The following is a 24,464-nucleotide window of genomic DNA, read 5'->3' as shown; positions in this document are numbered from 1 at the left end:
CATATTACTATTTTAATTGGAACGTTATTATACGTAACAAATTGTTGGTTTGTTTTATCAGAAGATCGTTTTCTTTCAATAAATTCCCATTTCATCTAAAATATATAATTCACATACAAGTCTACGACTTACTACGAGTACGATATTTAATCAAATCCTACAATAACAATCTGAAATCGTTTTCGCTTTTCATTTTTAAATATCTATATGTAAACAAATATATAAATGCCTAGTGGGTAAATATATGAGCTGAGTAGGTATAAGAGTTATTGCAGCAAATAATGTCAAAGTCGTAAAGAATCTGTATAGTAGGTTATTTGCTCTTAGCTGTATAGTGTATTCTTGGTGTATTCTGACTTCTGTGCAATCAGAATCAGTTATAAAATTTTAATCTGTGGCGCTGCTCTTAAAAAAACTTTTTTTTGTAAAAACAAGCTTTTTGTGTACAGAATTGGGCTGTGCCGATTTATGGATTTTTAATATTTTATGAATTAAACCAAGAAACATTATTATAAGAAATAGTACATAACACTGTATAAAAATGAATACACTCGATAAGCAATTAGCTGACCTACGTATTTATGCGAACGAACTAGATGCTAAATTACAAGATGATATAAATACAGCGAAAAGAAAACCTTCCATACCGCCTAAGAAATCTAAACCACCACTGCCACAAATACCTCAGAGTTACAGCGTAAAGTCTGCTTGCGAACCGTCCTATTCATCGAGACTAGAATCAGGAAGTCGAACGAGCTCCACCTATTCAAACTTAGTGCCCGTCAAAAGTTGTATTGTACGAAATTCAGCAAGAGGTAAAAGCGGAGATGTACTTCTCTACAGCAATTTGGTTCCTCCTGGCGGCACCAGTCATGTGTACACAAATGTTCCAATGCAGCGGCCTATGGAGAACTTTTATGATAGAGATGCAGTGTCAGAAGTGTCTCGTATTAGTGATTTGGGTATACAGTCGAATTATAGTGAACTACGGCGTCCTGGATCCGCTTATCCTCCTTCATCAGCATCAGTGAACGCCCAAGATTTTTCTACGTATGGTGGATCGCAAGCGTCATCTACTTATGAGTCATTATATGAGCCCATAAATCCTCGACCTTGTAGTCAGTTATCTGGAACCTCACTGTATGGGGGCTATGTTGGTACAACGATAGAGTCCACCCCTGAACCAGATGATGCACTATATTGTGGTAATTGCTACAGATGTGGTGAAAAAATTTTAGGCGAAACAACAGGATGTACTGCTATGGAGAGAATTTATCATATTAAATGTTTTTGCTGCCAACAGTGTGGAATTAACTTACAGGTAAGTTCTATAATTGGTAATCATGTTGTTTAAATATTATGTATGCCACATGCATGTTAAATTACTTCTGTAATTATATTTTATTTTTATTCTTAAGTTCTGAATAAAGTAACAAAATTCCCATATGCTATTTCAGGGCCGACCATTTTATGCAGTACAAGGAAAAGCATTATGTGAGAGGGATTATTTAGAAACATTAGAAAAATGCTGTGTCTGCAGTGATCCAATCCTGGACCGTATACTTAGAGCTACGGGAAAGCCGTACCATCCTAGATGTTTTACCTGTGTGGTCTGTCAGAAAAGCCTGGATGGAATACCCTTTACAGTAGATGCTGTCAATCGTATTCATTGTATCGAAGATTTTCATAAAAGGTAATGCCTAGCTAATAATAAATAATAACCGACATTTCTCTGCAACTCGATGTCAAGCACCTATTTTGCGTGAAAAAAAAACTAGCTACTAGCTATCAAATTTTTTCTTTAACATTTTTAATAATCTACTTTAGAATGGAATATCATGAAGATTAAAAACATCTAATAAGCTATATTGAAAGGCACATTAAAGCATTAAGTACATGTCTTGCATAAAAATAAATGTTCCAGTTATTTATTAACAGTGGTTTGCAACAAAACACAATTTATTCATAGTTATTTGTATTTTTTTCAGATACGCGCCTCGTTGTGCGCTTTGTCGAGAACCAATTGTGCCAGAAGGTGGGGCTGAAGAGACCGTAAGAATTGTTGCTTTAGATAAAAGTTTTCATATCGCGTGTTATGCTTGTGAAGATTGTGGGGCGTCTCTCTGCTCAAGAGAAGAGGGCAGAGGCTGCTACCCCCTCGACGATCACTTATATTGCAAAGAGTGTAATGCAAGGCGCATACAAGAAATCTCACGAAATATCAATTGATTGATACCACTTCGAAGTTTAGTCTTGCTACTTAATATATTACCTTCTAATAAAAAGTAATTATTTGTAGAGCTTTATATCTCAATTCGGAAATTACTTAATGTACTTGCCTATACAATTACATACCTTATTAATTTTAAAAGAAATGATACCTAAGCAATCCTAATTAAGAATCTTATTTTATTGAATATTAGGCTACAATATTTAGTGATATTTCCCATTACAGTAGTTGTTTCGTAAAATTATTAGGGAGAGCATGCTTCATAGGATTTTTAAAGTCAGTATTCTTTTTTACTACTTATCAAAAAGTTTCATATGAACATTAGTATTATATTTGTATTTTTTTACATTTTTACAATAACCATATTAATATTATCTGAATTACAGTATAAAAACACAAAATTTATTCATAGTAAAAACATTCCGTGTTGCATTTAATTAAAATAGGTTATTTGTAAGGCTGTGTAGAATTTTTACAGTATTATATGCAAAGGATTTATGAGTGATTTTAGAATTATTATTTAGAAGAATTAAGAATATTATACACATTATAGTATAGAAATAATAATATTATGGATTTTTTGTATTTTATTACATAAAAATGTAGATTAAATATTATGTGCTTTCACAGAAATTGACATTGTTACACTTTTGCAGGAAAAAAAATCTAACAATCTATGCAGTGCAATAAATAAACAAGATATACATATTATATTATTATATTGTATTTAAAATTGACTAAGTATGAATATCTTATTGCCATATTTACTTGACTTTCTTATGATTAGATATGTATAAATACCTCTTTAAAAATGTGCCATTTTGTGTTAGTTAAATGTAATCCTTGGTTGTGTATTTTTTTTTCTAATTATTTGAATGTACTTACATGTTTATGGTTTTATTAATTACTAGCGGTCCGCCCCGGCTTCGCCCGTAGTACATGATTACATTTTCTCTACATAAGAACCATCCTCGTACTTCAAGGAATATAATAAAAAAAGAATTATCGAAATCGGTTCAGCCGTTCTCGAGTTATGCGCTTACCAACACATTTTGCGATTCATTTTTATATATAAGAAGAAGATTTGTAAATATTGTATTCAAAAGTGATAAAATTGAATGCTTTACATCACATTATCACATTAAAATCTAAAACTGATTAATACTGTGCTGATAAGTTAATTTGGTGTTAGTGTATGTGTAAACTTATACAGAATATGAAAATAAATTAAACCAAATTAGTGGCAGGCCTAAACATAGATATTATGCAAATAGATTATAAGAACAACAATATTTGTAATAAATGTGCTTTATGTGAATGGCACAATTTCATATTATTGTAGGCCTTAGTATATTCCTCCTAAAATCTTAACTACTTTTTCTTACTGTCTTTGTGTAACCTACATAATTGTAGTCGCTTGTATCGATGGCTTTTATAGTCACACTAGTGACATGCTGTAGTGTAGCATGTAATTTCACTTACAAATTTGCCAACAAACATCACCATTACATTCACCCATTTATTACGTGCACTAAGCGCACTTTCAAATAAACACGCTCACACACACGTTCCTCCAATCATTCTTGTCAGTTCTACTATAAGATTCTTGTAATCGTTGTTGTGATTGTAATCATTAATAAAAGAAAAATACTGAAAGAAATCTTGTTTTATTTCACAGTTTTATTTATAGTCAATGAATTGATTTTCTTTATCATTTAACATAGAGAAATTTTTTAACCTTTATTGAACGAAGTAAACACCATCTACCTACCCATACTAATATTATAAATGCGTAAGTAACTCTGTCTGACTGTCTGTCTGCTCAATCACGCCTTAACTACTGAACCAATTTGCATGAAATTTGGTATAGAGATATTTTGATACCCGAGAAAGGACATAGGATAGGTTTTATCCCGGAAATCCTACGGCAACGGGTTTTTCTTTGAAAACGCGGGCGGAAAGCTAGTGTCACCATAAATATTATTGTAAGCACCGTTTGAGTACATACAAAAGTAATAAAATCCGATAGGGCTTCCGGCTAGGGATTCAGCTTACTTTTCCTTTTTTATAAATTAATCGAATTTCCTTTTTTATAAATTAATCGAAACCAATACGGTTTGGTTTCGATTATAGAACGTAAATTCACTAGAAAAAAAACGGTAGTAAATGGTAAAACTATGTTCAAAAGTGCTTCTAGAAATCTAGTAGGTATTATAGTAGTGTAAAATATAAATGTTTGAGTTTGTGTGGACAGTGGACACTGTAAACTGTTTGGGAAGGGATGTCTGATCAAGCGCCGTTTCCTACGCTCTGTCTACTTTGACCTTACGTGCACTGGTTTAAACTTTAAAGGTAGTGAAATAATTATATTCCTTTACGTTCTTTATGTGAAACCAAACGATTGGTTTCAAGGATAGCGATGTTTACACTAACATCCGGTAAAGTATAATTTATTGAATATGCCATGGATATACGATCATGCTATTATTTCAATTTATATATTTTCAAAATCTTTGTGGAGTAAGGACACAAGTATAAATTTAAAAACTCGGTAACACAAAAATTTGTAATTGCGCCTATATTACGACGAATTATTTGAACTTATAAGAATAGGGAAGAGATGAAAATAAAATGAAATTCCTGTTTTATCAATAAAATTTTATTCTGCATACTAAATATATACAACATTTTCAAGCGTTCATCTTCAATCCATCTTAATTCTTAACTAACTTACAATCTAACTAACAAGAAGACTTTGGCTTCTTTTCAAACGATTAATATAAGACATTAAAAATAACACTTCATCTTACTCAAAACTTTTTTAACAAATGCAAATATTGGCTGAGAAACTGTCCTTTATGTTGTTAAAGGAAATTAGTAAAGTATAGTTGAAAATTTCGTTTAATCAAACAGAAATATAAATTTGATTTATGGTACATATAAGTGTTTTTATTAACTGTCCCTTAAATCTTGTACTAAACATGTGACTATCACATAGGAAAATGAAATGAAAAACTTATGTACATACTAAAAGCGAGGTGAATTATTATATTTACAAAATGATTTGAAATGTGTCTACATGAACCGTGTGTAAGTAGGTAATTGAAGTAACTGAGCGCAAGTGTGAAATGAACTCTCTTAGAGATTCAAATTATTATAACCAGTCTATTAGTTGCCTCCAGTGCCCGATTACATATTTACATCGCTTTGCGTTCCGGGCGCTTACAACTTTATATTATATACCATCTAATAATTCTTAATACTTTCTTTAACACTCAATTACAGAGGCTGTGGGGAAAACACTAAACTATCATCAACTTAAAATTATAATTTCAAAGGCTATTGGCAAAAACGCTGTAATTGTAAGTAAATTTATGTAATTCCATAATATAGCTCAACGGAAAAAATACTTTAAGCTCCAAATGCAAAATTAAAAAAAAGAATATTAAATGTCTTTAATCTATAGTCTATACATTCAAGTGATTTTATTATAACTTGCAAGTAAATTGTACCTTAATAATGATAACTTACACTCTTATTATTTTAAGTAATGTTTAATAGAGCTCACTAGAAAAATATAAAACCAAAATGCAAATTTTTCACTAAAAGGCATCCCTCCTCAATAATATTATGTTAAAAATATACAAGTTTATTTACATCGGAACTAAGGAATGTAAGGGTACACCTTGTCTAACAGATTCGATAAATTTACATTAATTAAAAATTTACATAAGTTAACCTCTTACACCTTAACATTAAAGCTATGTTAAAACTTAAACTCAAAACATAAACAAATTTGGAAAAAAAGCTTCATTTCGTTATCTCATCAAATCATGTAATAAACGTAAATGATATAAAAGCTGAAATGATTTGCGTATCTGTTTAGATAACTAAAAACCCAATAAAATTGCATGCAAATAGGTCCACCAACCCAATAAACCTTTTATTCCATTGGAAATTAATAAAGTATCAAACTGTAATTTATAGTATAATATCTTAGAACCAAACCCAAAACAAACTTCTGTATAAGAATTAAGATTAAAAACTTAAAATCTCGTCTACTACTAATATTATCTGAATGAACTCTTTCTGCGTTCAGTTTTCTCGACACTGGGGTCCCATTCCCCATCATCGGGGTCATCCCCTTCAAATACTAGCGGGGACATGGGTGATAATGTACTGGATTCTTCTATTTCCTCTTCCATTCTCGGGGGCGAAGGCTCCGGGCTGCTCAAGTGGTAGGACTCCGGCATTACTGCTAACATGTCTTGGTACATGTCGTCCGGTAGCGGAAACTGTCGAGGCGTGTAAGGCCTCTCGGTCTGTGATAAAAATAATTATTTTGTCATATTATTATTTTAATATTTTAATAATTACACATTCTTTGTTTATAAAGCATTTGAATGCCATAAAAACCAAAAAATATAAATTCAAGAAAAGGTCGTGTTCCATCGTTACAATATTGTATTCACTGTAAAGTGCTTCATATTGGTTGAGATGGTTGTTAAATCATCTCAATAGATGGCGCGCGGTGTGTCCCTTAAGACACAAAACTGAAAGGATAGAATAAATTCGATTGCTCAGGCGGGTCCACGAGTGGCTGAGTTGGTTAGGCATCCGCCCCGGAGTGGCGCGAGGGATGCGGGTTCGGGTCCCGCCTCGTGATCGAATTTTTTCTATTCTTTATAAATTTACATTCTTTGTATTGTATTTGTTTAAATATTATAAAAAGTTATAATGAAACAAAAAATGACGAACTATGACCTATAATAGCATATAAAGCACCACAAACAGTGGCGGTACGTTCATACAAGCCGAAAAGCCCGGCTTGCCTAAGGAATTCGCTACGAGACAGGAAAATACCCAAATTCACTTTTGAATATTCGCGCGCAACGAGCAATTCAAAATTTGCTCCGAAATTCAATGAAAACTCACCAACAAACAATGTCGAATTCGAGTCAAACTTTTTAATTTCATCCTTCTTGCTATCCAAATAAAGTCGTACTTTGTATAAACAGTGCGGTGTCCTTCTTGAGTGACATATAGTTCTCTCGCTTGCACTCGTGGGCTTTTACCGGGCTTTGCGCTTATCTCTTCTAACGTATGAAATTTCGTTGAAGTAGCTACATACCTATCTATAGAATTCTATAGCAATTTATATGGCCAACAAAGCCGGGCTTTAACAGTGTGAAGATAGTAACGATTGCGCGTCGCGCGAACGAACGTCGTGAATATTATTGTTAGTATGGTTTAGCGCGTGATTATACCGGTGTAATTTAGGTTAAGTTTTTAGAATTTTGTGATAAAATAAGTGTCGCGACACAGATTGTATTGTAAATTGTGATGGTTTGCTTTGTGCTCAGCGGGGAAAGGTAAAATCATTAAACTTTACTGTAAAACAACGATTAATTTCTTCATCAAAACCAACTCCCGATTTGTGCAGTAAGTAACATAAACCAAATTTTAATTGTAATGTTTACGAATTAATCGATTTCATGAATGAGAATTGGTTAGAAGAAGCCTTCTGATGAAACTTGCACATATTTTGGTATTTACGATTCTTGCTAGTTGTTCTTCCACGGAGCGTGCTTTCTCAGCGTTAAATCGAATTCATAGGGTACGTATTTAAGAAATACACAAGGCCAAGAACGCCTTTCTGAATTAACAATGACTGCCATTGAGAAAGAGCTGTTAATTGAATTAAAACAATCACCTAAGTAGGTACCTACTTCTATTCCGATGTTATAAAATATTTCCTTCAGAAAGATCGGCGTTTTGAATTAGAATATAAATGATCTGTACAATTTTATAATATAATGTCATACAGTTTTATATAATTTATAGATATAGATTTTAATATGATTGTAATGGTAAACGTTTGACTCAACTGTTTGCGGGCGCGCGTGAAGATTTAGAAGATTTGATTCGATATGTTCACATTTTTTATAAGTTTTATAACGAACATAGGTAGGTACCTACTTAGTAACACAGTGTATACCTAATTCAAGAAAAGGGTACCCAGCAAACACTTCGAAAAATTTGGGCTTGCCCAGTCCTAACACCCTAGGCACGCCACTGACCACAAATATTATAATTACCTCATCATTCGAAGAGTTTGAATGTACATTTTGCGCTTGGGAATGCGCCTGCGACTGAACTTGTGATCTCGACCTCGGTTGCTGATGTGTATTCTGTTGCTGTTGTGAATTCTGTTGCTGCTGTATATTTTGTTGCTGTTGTGTATTCTGTTGACTCTGATGGTTGACGTGTGACGTGTTCTGTTGTGATTGGTCCGTTTCCGTGTTTGTTCGTCTCGTGCGTTGTTTGCGTAGATATCTGTTCCGCTCGTCGTTCTCCGCGCGCCTGTGACGCTCTTGTACCGTCTCTTCAGATATATCCTCCTCCTGCAAATTTATTTTATTATGATTATTGTATGATAATGCACACATGAATTATTTATTATAATTAATCCTTTCAAGCCACCATGGAAAATTGAAAGTGATTGGGCATAAACTTTTCTTAAAGTTTAGAAAGTTTTAATGAAGACAGACATTTCAAAAATGTGGATTAGGCTAGTCACATTATTATAAATATGTATAAGTAATTATTTAGATCCCGTATCGCCATTAATATTATTTAGAGTTCCTGGAATTGAATTAACTTAAATATCTAAATAATATATGCATGGGTCATTAATTACTCACATCACTCTCTTCTGTTAAAGCGTGGCTTGAATTAGAAACTCCATTGTTCATTTTCGGTACGGGTATATCCATAACACGCCACCTATAAAATATAACAATACATTGAATATTCATTAATTTTATTACTTTTATACAACATTTAATGGAAATGGCAATTTCAGTATTTCTATTATCTATTCCGATTTAAATAATGATTCATTTAATGAGAGCTTTTAGTTGCTCTCATTTAAAATTTGTCCCTTTCTGACCATTAAAAGGCGAAGTAGATCTGTTTTTAACCCATTGAGCCCCGAGCGGCCCAATCGGTCCACGACACAATAGATGTGTGTGATTCTGGGGGCTCAGTTATTAAATTTAACCAATACTTTTATATCAACAGAACATTAATAGATTGTAAACATAATTTATAAACAGCATCTTCTAGCCCCATAAAATTTTTTATCGGCATTGTTTTTATCTATGTTTTTTAAAGAAAATTATACAGAAATATACATACTTGGGTGTTATAATCTCCTTATACATAAGTATCTCCGGTCTCGTGTTCGCCGCTATGCTCTGCGGAATGACGATGTTATCAATGTCGTAGGACTGCCGGCGCCAGCCTCGCGACTCTGTACTCGGTCTGCCGCGACCCCTTTAATGAGAAGAAAAATATATTTATTTAGGATTGATTTTTGATGTAACAAATTAATCGAATTTACGAAATATCTATTTTTGTTTCCTTACTGAAAATAACGAAAATGTACCTAAACATAACAACCAGGATAAATTGAAATTCGTAACAATTCTTACTTGTTAATTTGTTGCTTGTTATGTTAATTAACGAATAAATTTATGAACAGACAAACAATATTCGAGATACACTTCGTGTAGATTATTTTCATAAGACTATACAATATTTTATGTAATTTATTACCTTTCTTGTCCTGACGTAGAAGTGTCGTCATCCCGATCACGCTCTTTAACTTTCCTGGATAAAGGCGGTCGACCACGTTTCAATCCTGCAATTTAAGAATGGTCAAAATTAGATGAGAAACTGGATAATAATTATCATGACAGCCATATTTAACATTAAATATTATTATAAATTGAGAATGGTTATTTAGCTGTGGTATGTTAGCATGCATGCTTGCTAGTTGTGCTTGGCGGAATCGCAGAATGAATTAATTATTTTAAGTGGTGTGGTAATCTATCTTGTTTCCATTTTTTAGTAATTAATATGTATGACAACCTTTATTTTTATTATAGTTTCAAAAAAAAAAGAGTGTGTGTACTTATGTACACGCGTTAGAAGTGATACTTCTTTGGCGTATGGAAAAAAAATACTAGAATATACAACTTGAACATAGTTATCAATTTTCATACTACCTAGAACTAACTTCATGCTGTTAAATTTAGGTATCGATGGCGCGTGCATCGTAAAAATTCACTCTCATCGCGCCAAAAGAAGTTATAACTTCAACTAGTATTCGCGGTGTTTTCATGTATTGTGGTACTTTTTCCATTACATCTATACATATAATAAATCTGTAGAAGGGTCAATTCTGTACATTGAAAATATTGAAAAAATAAATAGCAGGGGGTGTTCCTGGATCGATACCAAACCCAAATATTTGATTAAAAAATTTTTTGTCTGTATGTCTGTCTGTCCGTCTGTCTGTCTGTCTGTCTGTCTGTATGTGAAGGCATCACGTGAAAACTAACGGTTAGATTTCGATGAAACTTGGTATAATTATACCTTATTATCCTGGGCATAAAATAGGATACTTTTTATCCCGGAAAAATACTTAGAAAAAAAATCAATCTTAATTCTTCCGCGCGGACGGAGTCGCGGGCGGAAGCTAGTCCATACTAATATTATAAACTAGCTTCCGCCCGCGACTCCGTCCGCGCGGATGTCGGTCTTCGCGTGGATGGTTTATTTCTCCATTTTGAGTATTTCTGACACTGATATCTTATAAATATCTATTGGACCCAAATACGGCTAGGCCTATAATAATACGCAACGTGTGTTCGCGGTTCTACAGAACAACGCCTATGGATAAAACTGAAAAATTAAGATTAATTTTTTTCTACGTATTTTTTCAGGATAAAAAGTATCCTATTTTACGCCCAGGATAATAAGGTATAATTATACCAAGTTTCATCGAAATCGAACCGTTAGTTTTCACGTGATGCCTGAACATACAGACAGACAGACAGACAGACAAACAGACAGATAAAAAAATTTTTGAACACATATTTGGGTTTGGTATCGATCCAGTAACACCCCCTGGTATTTATTTTTTCAATATTTTCAATGTACAGAATTGACCCTTCTACAGATTTATTATATGTATAGATGCGAAAGTAACTCTGTCTGTCTGTCTGTTACTCAATCACGCCTTAACTACTGAAGCAATTTGCATGAAATTTGGTATAGAGATATTTTGATACCCGGGAAAGGACATAGGCTACTTTTTACCCCGGGAAATAGGATAGATTTTTATCCCGGCAATCCCACGGGAACGGGAACTATGCGGGTTTTTCTTTGACTGCGCGAAGCTGCGGGTGGAAAGCTAGTACATAGTATAACACATGCACTCACGTGTGGGGTGCTTCTTGGCGCCGCGCGGCTCGGCGCTGGGCGGCGCGGGGCGCGCGGGGGCCGCGTGGTGCGCGCCGCGGTACGACTTGAAGCGCGCACGGAACATATAACACATGCACTCACGTGTGGGGTGCTTCTTGGCGCCGCGCGGCTCGGCGCTGGGCGGCGCGGGGCGCGCGGGGGCCGCGTGGTGCGCGCCGCGGTACGACTTGAAGCGCGCACGGAACATATAACACATGCACTCACGTGTGGGGTGCTTCTTGGCGCCGCGCGGCTCGGCGCTGGGCGGCGCGGGGCGCGCGGGGGCCGCGTGGTGCGCGCCGCGGTACGACTTGAAGCGCGCGCGGAACCACGGGCGCGACGTCAGCGCGCTCATGTGCACCGACGCCGGGATGTCTATGAGGGTAGCGGTCAAATTTTACATATTTGTTCAGGCATATAGAAGTCAGTGATGTTTTTATATAGAGACAAATAAAGGTGGAGAAGATACTAATATTCATTTTCAAATATTAATAATCATTCAATCATAAAGGAGTTTTAATTTGACGGTGAATAAATACAAGGATGCTAAGGCAACATTTGAAGAACAATTGATAATTTTTGCAAGGAAAAATGATTAATAATTGTTGAACACTCATTGAAATTGAATATCGGAAGCAAATAAATAGTTGCATAATGTTTCACACAAGACAGAACTGCTTCATTTTATTCGGAACTACTGGTCCGATTTGAAAAATTCTTTCAGTGCTAGATAAGCTCATTTATTGAGGAAGGCTATAGGCTATATATCATCAATCTACAGCCAACAGGAGTATAGCCGCGGGGGTGAAACCGCGCGGAGCAGCTAGTATATTATATCTATACTAATATTATAAAGCTGAAGAGTTTGTTTGTTTGTTTGTTTGAACGCACTAATCTCGGGAACTACAGGTCCGATTTGAAAAATTCTCTCGGTGTTAGATAGCCCTTTATTGAGGAAGGTTATAGGCTATATTTCATCACGCTACGGGCAACAGGAGTGGAGCCACGGGGGTGAACACACGCGGAGCAGCTAGTATACACTATAATCTAAACAATACATACCTTGCACATCGCTCAACACCGGGTGGTACGCGGGGTCGACGAGCGCGCGTCGCTGCGCCGGCGCGAGCGTGCAGAACGGCGGCGCCGGCTGCGTCGCCTCCGCGCGCCCCGTGCACACCCCGCACGACTCTATCGGATGCTGGCAGCTGCACCTGCAACGTTCATGATAGTGTAAAACGCTTAGTGACGCGAACGTACACAATTTGTAGTATATTAGGTACTTTCCATCCAGGGCCCATTATATAATATTGTTAAGCTATTGCATAGCTTCTATCGCGGGCCTTGAGCGCGGGGACCGAATCGAGAAATTCCGCATCGAAAAAACCTCACTCTCCACGGGCGGAGGTGTGGCTTGAATGCAAAGCATGCAATAGCTTTACCGCGGCAGTCCCCGAGTGCCACACGTCATTTTTCAATTATTTTTTGGCTTATACAAAAAAAAAAAAAAACATCAAATCTTTTATCTTTAATAACTATTATAATATTATTAGTTGGGATAGATTAACCACATACACATCCCTTAAGGGAGGCCCATGTCCCAGCATTAGGAACATAATATGGGCTAATGATAATAAAGATCTACACACAGGTAATAATACAAAATTCAAATATTTATTTTTATTTTTAAAGCATGGAAAACAATTATTAACTGACTAAATTTAAATTATGATTTAATATCTTAAATGCTTCTTCTGACCCATATAATATTGTACTTTACAATGTTTACACTGTAGTACAATGAAGTGAGAGTGAAAACATTTATCATGTAATAATAATAAATAAGCAATTATCAAGCAATTCTAAATTCTTGACTAGAATGTAACATACATTGCAGAGCAATAAACTATACTAATTTAAAAAAAAAATACATTATGAGTTGCCTAAATTACAAAATAATAAATATGTTCCAGGAAAATAAAAATATTTTAATTTTAATTTCTCAAATAAACTTATTAAATGCTTAAAATACCAATATTACTTATGCTCTATACTACAGTCTAAAAAAACATTAACCTATCACCTTATTTAGCTGAATTTTATAAAATTTGTATAAAACATTATGCTACTCACTTTACATCCGACGGTTTCGCCGCTTTATTAGTTGCTAGATGTAAATTGTGCATTTGTAGCAGTTTACGTTTCTTGAACGTTTCCCTCCGCAGGGGTCGCACTCGGGCACAGGTGCTCGGCGAGTCGTCACCGGGCAAGCTCCCTTCGTAGCCCACCGGCTCACCTTCGAACTCTACGCGACCCTTCGCTTCGCGTACCTGCAATGACACGAATGAATTAAACTTTAATGTTACACTTTCACTTTTTTATCTGTATGTATTGTATCTATAATTTAAGATGAAATGCGAAAATGAGATTTTATGTTTAATTTACACATCAATATAAAGCACTTTCAAAATAAAGATAAGAATTCAATGCAATTTTTCAATGAATGCTTTGTAATATATTCGTTTTAAAATACAAAAAATGATTATAGCCACAAATTTATAACTACAATATTTCATTTAAAACAAATGCAAAGCTTATTATTCAATAGTTGCGTATTTTGTATGCGTCGCAAATCGGCAAATATACGACAAAATAATTTATACATTCATGAATCATACACATATAGGCCAAGGACGCGATGTTGATGGGGATAAACAACAAAGGAGTTATTTTAGTAAGGATACCAACTTAAATCTCTATTTTACATTATATTGAATGATAGGATGAAATTATATCAACTGATATCTAATACTTAGGTTAGTTCTTAGGTTACAGGTTTAAAATATTTGCATATTTTTAAACTGTAGCATTTCTTTTATATCTCATTGTTTCTACTTATTCAATGTTATATTTGGCTCTTTAAGTAATCACATAAATCTGGACAAAAAGGGGGATAACACCAGACAACACCACACAGGGGGATAACCTTTTAATATAAGAATACACACACACACAATCACATAAATTATACTTATTCCTTCCATAACCGACAGTAACTTAAGCAAAGGTTAACGTCCGGCCCAAATATACAGCAGCTTTATGATGTGATAAGATTAAATTTAATAATACATGATTCATAACTATACTGCAGAATGATGTTTTCGAAAAACAGTAATTAAAAATGTAATTTGATTATTTAAAAAATAGTTTGTTAAATTTTTCTTCCCTAAATTACTTAAATACAATATTCAATGATTAATATAATGTTCTCTTTAAATACAGAAACACAGAAAGGTATAATAATAATTGTAATGGTAATGGACTTTATATGTATAAAAAGCTCTCCATAATTATCAAATACCATAACAATGACCTTGACATGTGAATGTATAATATTGTTTCATACAAGTTGTAACTTGTTCAAGGTGTAAGATATCAGATATAATCCTGACTGAATCACTGATATTTATTCACTAAACTGCACAAATATTTAGCAAACATGCACTATCAATAAAAATAATTTGTGGAAATTTAAAAAAAAAACCCAAGTTTGATTTTCTATAGAACAAATTATCAAATTGATAATGAATTGCTTTTTTATAGAACGAACATTATTAAAATTCTTATGAGCTTGGACTATTGGTCTATTTAAATTAAATTAAAAAGAACAGAGTAACATCTACTGGGGCTGCTAGTAACATATAAATGCCCATTTGCTAAGCAAACCTAAGTAGATGTTTTTTTGAGCAGTTAAATATCATGTTATAATCCATATTCGTTTAGTTATCAGTTGATAACATTCAGACATATATTCAATCATATTGTAAAAAGATGGGATACACACATCACACACACATAAGAATCTGACTGCATACCTGCTTATGCAGATCATTATGCTGACGTATCTTGTATTCCAACTCTTGAACCTGCGCTTGCAACCAACACCAGCGAGAAGCAATTGACGCACGCTTTCTTTGCCAAGACCACAGTGCTCGATTCTCACTGAAATATGAAATTAATAAATATTAAAAACAGTGCAATAAATATTTGGAATAATAAATCCATTTTGTGTAAGAGCAGTATAAAATGCTTCATATTAAGATACATATGAATAAGTTAAACACAAAAGTTATGATTAAAAGCACTTACTGTATTCTGATAAAGAATCAATGATAACAGAGTTATAATGTAACAAATTAATGGAACCCAGAATCAAGTATGAACGAGTTTAATAACCAATTTCCTGTATATAATTTTTTATCCTTAAACATATTAAGTAGGATGATTGAAAGAAAACATGGTTGATAAAACTTAAGCATAATCTTGCTATTTATACAATATATCTAAAGTAAGTTCTTTACACAACAAAATTTTTTAGTTACATATACCTTGAAACATTAAATCTGACCAGTTTATATGTGAGATAAGCTATGTGGCATACAAGATATACTGAAGGATGCTAACAAAAAATTATCATGTGTAAGCTGCATAACATTCCTGACTCAGTTAAAATAACTATCACAGGTAAATGTAAATGTAAGCCAATTTACCTTGTGGTATAAGGATGCAAATATTGATCAGTCTTTACAAAAAGCATATAATAATATATAAATCTCATTTTGTTGATATTGAATCCAAATATTAGTTTTATATTTTATAATAGCATAAGTTTTTGGTCATCTCATTTGATCATACTACAAGTGTATAAAGTATAAACAATAATAAACAAGATTTAGTATAAACTATAAACATAATTAACTAACAACATTAGAATTAATAAAAGTAAACTTTGACCTTCAGTAAGCCCATAAATATAAATAGATGAACATAAAGAAGAATACTCACATAGGCATATGTTGTTGGTGTTGATTGTTGTATGACACTGCTTCATCATTGCTCTCCGCACCTGATGATGACTCTGTTGCATCAGAATCCAATTGATGTTTAACAACTGATAAATGTGACCGTAAGGCTCCTGCTGTATCTTCAAGGCCAGTAAGAGTCCCTGACGGGATGCTCAAGGAGGCTGACCTTGTGACATCACCTTTAGATGTACCAGGATTATAATACTTAGGCCCTACAACTGTTCTTGATGCTGCACTTGCCTGTAGTGCTGAAGTAGTCTCTATTCTTTTTAAAAATGCTTTTAATCCCATTGGCCTTCCTCCCCCATCCCTTCTGGCACCACGTGTACATTTCTCAAATGTTTGAGTGGCTTCTTCGGCTATTCTTTTCCCCAAAGATCTTGCCTGCAGTATTCTCAATCGCCTCAACAAAAACGCACATCTACGCTCTAACCGTGCTTGTAATAACTTTATTTTATCTTCGGTCGCATCACCTTCAGAGTCCACAGTCTCAGCCAAATCAAAGCCTGATAAGGGAAATATAGCATCTGGATCACCTGTAGATAATGCATCACCACCACTTTCCAGTGTTTTGATTGCTTGGAGTAAATCAGCTTGTACAATATCACTGCTGCCTAGATCAACTAGGATCTGCTCCATCTCTTGCGAATCTTTCGCCAAACTGGGTTGGTTCTGGAGTCCCATATCGTCGTCCTCCATGTGTGTCGAGAGGTTATTGACGGACGCAAGGGCCCGTCTTCGGTGGGCTAGTTTCTCGGTCTCGTCGACCACGTCGTAATGAGTCGCTTGTGGTGCCACTGTGAGCGCCGGGGCCATGACACAAGCGCCGCCCGCCGCGGACGCCGGCGCTGAACGCGTCAGGGCGGGCTCCCTTTTTCTATCATTTCGACCTTATGTAACGCCCTTTTGCACTACCGTTCACTAAATTAACACTATATAACACTGCACTGCACTTTTCACAATAGTCATTCTTCGTATATGATTCCCGCCGGCTTCCAAAAGCCGTATTGCGGGACTTCGTTTGATTGTGTTCCGCGCGCTTCTGAAAAAACAATGATAAAATGATTACAAGCCGGTTCTATTGAAAGCAGCAACATCGCATTGGTCACAAACTAAACAGCACAATATATACACAAAAATCGTGTCTCATCAACATTATTTAAAATGAGACCCACGTGATAACAAGAAGTACGCTAGCAGTCGCAGTTGCTTGTTTCTACTTTCTGTACGAAATGGAACAGGAAACGATTCACAGAACACTTTTGTGGGATGCTTATTTTTTAAAGAAGCTTTACACACATAACCACTAAATCGCAACTAGAATTGATAGTGACAAAGGCATTTTTTAAATAACAATGGCGGAATAGCTCCCAAAAACACTATATTTTACCGAGTTGATTCTCAAATCTAGTGACGAAATACAGACGACAGAGTAAACCGCACCAAACGCTAGATTAGAAGCACTGAGAGTTCTGAATGTAAAAAAGAGATGGAAAATACGATTCCAAATTAGTACTTGCGCGGTAAAGTCAAATATGCAATCATTTAAAAAGTTATGAAACTTTCTTTCGCCTATAAATATAAATAATCAAAAATAAATAAAATAATTAATTTTTAAGCACATATTATATTAACATAAATTTATTTTTATTAATTTAAAACTAAAAAGTATTTCAAATGATACCAATTTCAACATCGCCACGCTTTACCATAACAATAGAATAATATGGATTAATTCTAGTGTAATTGTTGTGAAATATCTATTGTATAATTATTGTGCTTTTTTTCATTAACTACAATGAAATTTAATAGAATTTAGTAAAGCAATATTTATGTATTTTGGTTATTTACTCAAGTATTATTCATTGTGAAAAGATGACATTTACGGAGCCTAGGTATTGTTTACTTGTAAAATAAAATTAAAATTATCATAGAAGAAAATCTCTGTTTACTAAAAATTAAAATAATATACACAAATTTAAATATTGTTATTTAGGATGTATCAAAATATTGTCAATGAGAATCTAAATTCTAACCTATTATCGTACATATGCATCGTAAATGCTTTACGTTTCATTATACGCCATAAGGCTTTCGTTCTAATAATTATTACTGTCATGTTGAATCATGAATGTTGAATGTTGATCAATGTTCTTCGTAAATCGTATCGTAATCGTAGATTAAAATTTTTACGAACAAAAATGTCTTTAGTCACAAAATTAAATCTTTAATAAATACATTATTGGGCTCATGCCTAATCTACACATAATAATTCATATTAATATGGTTCTGTTTTTTTATTAAATGTTTAGTTACTTAGATTACAAAATTAAGTTTGGTCAAAAAAGGAAAATTTAATAAAAATATCTTAAAAAATATTAATTTCTAATTTCATGAACTAGGTACCACGCGGTTCACTGTGCCTGTAATGCCTGTCTAATATAATTTATATTCGTTTCTTTTAAAATTGTGAAACAAGAAATCACTTGGAATCATAATAATACCTACAATGACTTTATTCAACTGTAGGTATGCTAGGGTAGAATTAGTATTAGTTAAATGGATTTAAAAACTATTGCAGCATATTTTATAGAGCATCAATAGTGGAATATTAAAATACTTATTAGAAAAGCTAATCAAATTTTGAACAGGATATTACTGGTCATTAAACTTTTTTAACTCACCGAATATACCTACTAATAAAATGAATTATGCCACAATTGCAAAATGACAACACACATCTTATGTTTTAATTACAATACTGACTTAGGTTTATTTAAATTTTTAGTTTTCTGCTATTTAAAGCAAAAATTTAATAATTACCTTGGTTCCAAATCTACCAATGATGTCAGAGTAGAACAATGATATTTCTTCACAAGTGAAATAGATCCAATAACAGCCATCTTCACTTTATCTTCTTCCCTAAAAATGAATAATAATGCTGAATCTTCCCAATAATAATAAATTTGTTGATGAGAAATCTTTGAGTAAATGACAGTTGTTTGACAAAAGTTACCAAAAAAAAAAATGAAACAAATGTCACTACTCACAAGTGTTTTATGAACCTATCTGTAGGCATGAATCTTACATGAATAACAGCTTTATTAAACATCCCCTAATTAATAAATATAAAGTACCTTTTACTGTTTCTATTAGATAATCTTAATGTAAAAGTTCATTATTATACAAGGTTACACCACAACTAAATTTTGAAAAATAATACATAGTTGTTTCTAAATTATTAACTCAACAAAAAAAAGTTGATGCTTTGTTTTATACTGCTTTTATTTATATGAAAATTTTAGTTATCCCATACAACTGTATCATAGGAGTTTTATATACATTATTATTAATTTTTCACAATAAAATATTTTATAAAGTGCATTTTATCACTCTAAAAATAAAAGCAATTTAAAATAACAGCTATGGTTTGAATCATTCTTATTTTTTTATAAATATATTGATATAAATTGTATTAATAATTGCCTAATATGTAATAATAGTTCTATTTAATAATTGCCTAATGTGATTATATAATAGATGTACATAATACAGGTAGACATAATATTATGAACAATTATAGTATATAAATACATTCAGGAAGGTCTATCTTGGACAAAAATAATATCTAATCTATATGTTTTGCAATTCCAAAACTTTTATTTATTATTCATTTTTGATCAAATACAATTCAATGACAATTCTGGTCACTTCTCCTAGGCTTCCTTTAAACAAAAAGGAATAAAAATATTCTTATGCATACATATATTTGTGTATAAATAACTTGCCAAGACAATAATTATGGTTGTTGCAAATGGGCCACCGACCACAGCCACTATTAGCCAGCTATAGCGACTTGACACTTATTTTTATATATTTTGTATAAACGCACCACACACGGGTGGACGAATTCGCTGAAGAGGTGTCCGCAACAAAATATATGAAAAAAGTGTCAAGTGTTAGTTGGTAGCCTGTTTGCTTTCCTAAGAAATTCTTACTTTTTAAAGTGGATAATATGAAAAGTAGTAATTTTGAACATTGAAGAAAATGAAATTATGCATACATGTACTGAAAAAAAATCTTTATAGAGTACTTACCTCTCCTATTTATTAGTTCTTTCAGTTAGTGGATATGGGAATGAATTTTTCTAAATTATTCTTACTGGCTGTCTATATAATGTAGGAGATGATTGATTTAACTCTATAAATATTAATTTCAAATGTGTTTATTTTATAGAGATTTAGATGGATGTCTCCTAATCATCTTCCATTCAATCCTAAAATTGGAGTTTAACTCATAGTAATTTTAAACGTAATTTAATATATTGCAAAAGAAAGATACAATTAAGAAACATTTGAAAATAAAAATAATCATGTTTAAGGTGAATAAGGTTGAACCATTAAAAATTTAATGCTATAATAAAATCCTTAGAGTTAAATTTCAGTACCTAACTATATTTATTATTTAAATAATAAATGATACTGGCCACAAAAATATAGTACCTATTGATAACTTACTGTGTTTTACATGAAATGTAGGTACCTAACTTAACTCCATCAAAACTTTATTATGCACAGTGAGGGAAAAATGTTATAAGTAAAAAATTAAAGACTAAACTAAAACGACATTGAATTAAACCATATAAATATTGACGCACTAATATGAAGGAAAGCATGTTCTAAAAAAATTTAATATATATAGGGAAGTTGTTTAAATAATAAGTTGAAAGATTTCTGTAATAATAATTATTATTAGTGCAAAGAGTAAAAATATGTTTTTAAAAATATAAATACCTGAGTGGTGCTGACTTGGTAGGTACTGATGACAAATTAAAATATTTCAATAGAACTATGAAAAAAAAATGATTAAATGGGGCTCCAATAAACTTTATGAGGAAGAATTCTGTGGAGGAATATTACTAGAATATATAATTTATATATAATTATTGTCATTTAAACACCTAGTATGATACAAATTACAAAATAAACATAATACCCAAAGGAACTTTTCCTGCTGCCCGCTACTTCCGTAAGAAGAAAAATAATATGAGATTTTGAGACTGTAGACATTATTTAAAATATTGTGAACATTTCCTGTATTATTTTTAAGTGCCTCCCACCTCAATGATACATGTTTGCTAAATCTATAACAGAATTCTGCGGTATATTTCACAGGATTCATTTAAAAATTCTAAGAACAATATTTTAAATTTCTTACCAAAATGTTTTTTTATCTGTTAATAAATATTATTTAATCTGTAGAACGTTTGATATTTAATGGTAGGTAGCTGTCAAATGTCATAGTCAATTTATGACCGGAATTTTGCCAGTTAATTCGCGCCTCTAAATGTGATCGTTTATTTCTACATAAATCAGCAAAATTAATAATAAATATGAGTTTTAATAAAAGCATACTACATTCGACGCAACACACTCCTTTAAAAAGTAGTCGTGTGCGACAACTTGCAGCTAAAGACGACACTCTTAATCTAACTCCAATACTCAACGAATCCTCTTATTTCAAAACTTTAAACGATACTAGTCTCCGACAAATTTTAGATGAATCCTCAATCGTTATTAATACTGGTACAGCGGGCAATGGATTGAGTGAAGTATTTTTTGAAATAATCCAATCGAGTCGACCTAGCGATGTTTTGGATACTTTGGGTAGGTTAGCTCAAGCTTGCTGTGATTCTCTTGAGTTAGTGGAGCCATGGAATCGGTATAGTGTACAAAATTATTGGTTAGCCGAAGAAGCAAATACTTGGAAACTTCTTCATTGTTTATATGCTGATTCATTGATTGAACAGCCAGAATCATTTGAAAGTATCCTCACTCAGTCAACACTATCTCAACAAACCTTAGTTAATGCCCTGTTTCAAAGTGACTCTGAAATACGTCTTCTGCAGATATTAGTTGACTGGTTAGAAGCCACAGCTGCTCAACAAGTTGAAGTTACAAGAACAGCAGCTCCAGTTATCGCACACAATATTCATTGGGGTAATACCCTACATCAATTACTTCTTGGCACAAGTTTATTTAATAAAGAAAGAAATAAGAGTATGATTACCAATATGGACCCAGATGCACCAAGACGTCAAAATAAAACGATACATTCTGATGATATGAAAGATGACAGTGATCTATGTAAAAGAGTCTTTACAGAAGTTCGATGTGGGAAATTGAATGAAGCTGTATCACTGTGCATAAATGCAGGACAGGCTTGGAGAGCTGCTGTGTTGCAAGGATGGAAGCTTCCTCATTATTCTCAAATAGAAGATTCAGAAGCTGCTATAGAATCAAGTGGAAACAAGTCTAGAGATCTTTGGAAATGGTGTGCTCTGGCTATAGCTAATGACACTTCTGAGAATTTACATTATAGGGCAACTGTTGGTATTCTATGTGGCCATTTGCAAAGAGCTCTCCCAGCTTGTCAAGGTAACTGGGAAGATTTATTATGGGCCCATTTGCGAGTTCAAATAGAAACAAGAGTGGACAAATTCTTACATGAACACTATGCAACAGCAGAAGCAAATACTACATCACCAGAAGTTTTAGAACTGTTACAATTAGAGTTGCCTTCTGATGAACAAACATTGCAACAAATGTTCAGTGCAGTCAAGTCATTGTTGGATGGTAAGAAAGAATCCAACTATCAAACTTGTCAAAGATATCTAATGTTGGGCCATATCAGATCAATAATGCAAGATTCCCTACAATGGCTTAACAGCGCTGAAGATAGATTTGTCAGATTCCTTGCCCATCTAATATTAATTTTGCGTCAGATGGGTAAAGATCCTCAGCATGATATTGGAGATATGATTTTGGAAAAATATGTTTCTCGATTAATTGATAATTTGATTGAAGGTGCTTGTGAATTTCCAGAACTAATAGCATTCTACACATCTACAGTGCCAACTGACAAACAAATAATTCTATTTTCTGAATTCATGGATAGAATTCATAAAATTGAGAATAGACCAGATGTTGTTAAAGCTGGATTAACTGCTGGAATTGATGTTGCTGCATCTGCCAGAATGGCTATCAAAAAATCCATAACAGACATCCAACAAGGTTATGGAAATGTTGATGTCACATTAACACAAGCAACCGCTGCCGAAAAGGATAAAAGTTTAATAACAAAAGTGATAAGATCTTTAGAATGGCTGGCCCTTCTTTCAAATCAAGCAGTGGAAGGATTATGGTTAAGCAATGCAATGGTTCGGACATTTATATTCATTGGAAACACTGATGCAGCAATATCTTGTTTATCAAGTGTTAAAAGTATGTTTTCTGATTTTATGGGCAAAATTAGCTCTAGTTCTTCAGAATTAAGAGAATATTTATGCCTCAAAGCATATTTAGAAGCTCTCGAAGGTTTTGCAACTTGGTACAGACATTTCATCAGTGGTCAGCCAAAAGATGTTGATCCATTACCACCAGATGCATCGTTTTCGGATAAAGTGCATCATGAACAACAATGTGCACATGTTGAACAGCAAAAGACAAGGTGGAAAAATGCTGTCCTTCACCAGTCTCGGCACACTAAGACACTCCTTTACAATGTGTTGCTATTCCCAGGAGGATGGCTTCAAGATGAAAATGACAGCACATCATCACCCAATTTCACACAAGATGAAAAAGAAGAAAGATTAAAGCAATTGGATACACTTAGAAGATTGTGCATACCGGAAATTATAATTTTGATATTGAAAATTTTACAAAGTAATGATGATGTTGAAAATCACAAAGAAGCAGTCAAATTAAGTGACTTAATTGCATCTGAAAATCGTTGTTTGTACAAAGTATTTACAAAAGCTAAGCTTCAAGAAGTATTAGAAAGAATCAAAGAGTCTAGTTTAATACTTCTGGAGAAAGGAAGAGATATGTTTGGTTATGAAATAAGTGAATAATTTTTCATGTTTGCATTTTTAATAAACTTTTTATTTAACACACATGCATTTTTTCTTGTATAAATCTCTTATATTTATATAGTTTAACAATTAGTATTACTTATTATTATTTATGAAGAAAACATGAAGATACATATTAATTTAG

At 33.3% G+C, this 24,464-nt stretch overlaps 3 protein-coding genes across 7 annotated transcripts; 2 read left to right on the top strand and 1 right to left on the bottom strand.

The window, feature by feature from the left end:
• Positions 1-392: 392 nt before the first annotated feature.
• Positions 393-3,890, top strand: LOC123696598 (lipoma-preferred partner homolog). Its single transcript, XM_045642879.1, has 3 exons — positions 393-1,321; positions 1,458-1,693; positions 1,989-3,890. The coding sequence occupies exons 1-3, from the start codon at positions 542-544 to the stop codon at positions 2,227-2,229; spliced, it is 1,257 nt and encodes a 418-aa protein (XP_045498835.1). The 5' UTR covers positions 393-541; the 3' UTR covers positions 2,230-3,890.
• A 981-nt stretch (positions 3,891-4,871) lies between these two features.
• Positions 4,872-21,728, bottom strand: LOC123696601 (KAT8 regulatory NSL complex subunit 1). 5 transcript variants are annotated; one of them, XM_045642884.1, is made up of 13 exons: positions 21,201-21,728; positions 20,505-20,683; positions 19,231-19,329; positions 16,388-17,449; positions 15,418-15,544; positions 13,676-13,872; positions 12,605-12,756; positions 11,768-11,917; positions 9,851-9,935; positions 9,431-9,568; positions 8,935-9,016; positions 8,329-8,634; positions 4,872-6,552 (listed from the first exon to the last, which is right to left on the bottom strand). In XM_045642884.1, exons 4-13 carry the CDS (start codon positions 17,221-17,223, stop codon positions 6,301-6,303), a joined length of 2,325 nt encoding a protein of 774 aa, XP_045498840.1. In that variant the 5' UTR covers positions 17,224-17,449; positions 19,231-19,329; positions 20,505-20,683; positions 21,201-21,728; the 3' UTR covers positions 4,872-6,300. The 5 variants fall into 5 exon arrangements, with proteins under 5 accessions (XP_045498840.1, XP_045498842.1, XP_045498838.1 ...); XM_045642886.1 differs by lacking the exon at positions 20,505-20,683; XM_045642882.1 differs by lacking the exons at positions 19,231-19,329; positions 20,505-20,683; positions 21,201-21,728 and adding an exon at positions 17,583-17,886.
• Positions 21,704-24,359, top strand: LOC123696600 (nuclear pore complex protein Nup107). Its single transcript, XM_045642881.1, has one exon. It carries the CDS (start codon positions 21,800-21,802, stop codon positions 24,317-24,319), a length of 2,520 nt encoding a protein of 839 aa, XP_045498837.1. The 5' UTR covers positions 21,704-21,799; the 3' UTR covers positions 24,320-24,359.
• Positions 24,360-24,464: the final 105 nt, after the last annotated feature.

Source organism: Colias croceus, chromosome 13 (assembly GCF_905220415.1).
Source record: "Colias croceus chromosome 13, ilColCroc2.1".
Taxonomy (NCBI): domain Eukaryota; kingdom Metazoa; phylum Arthropoda; class Insecta; order Lepidoptera; family Pieridae; genus Colias; species Colias croceus.
Note: the sequence above shows the minus strand (reverse complement) of the source record. Positions and strands in the feature narration are given on the sequence as shown.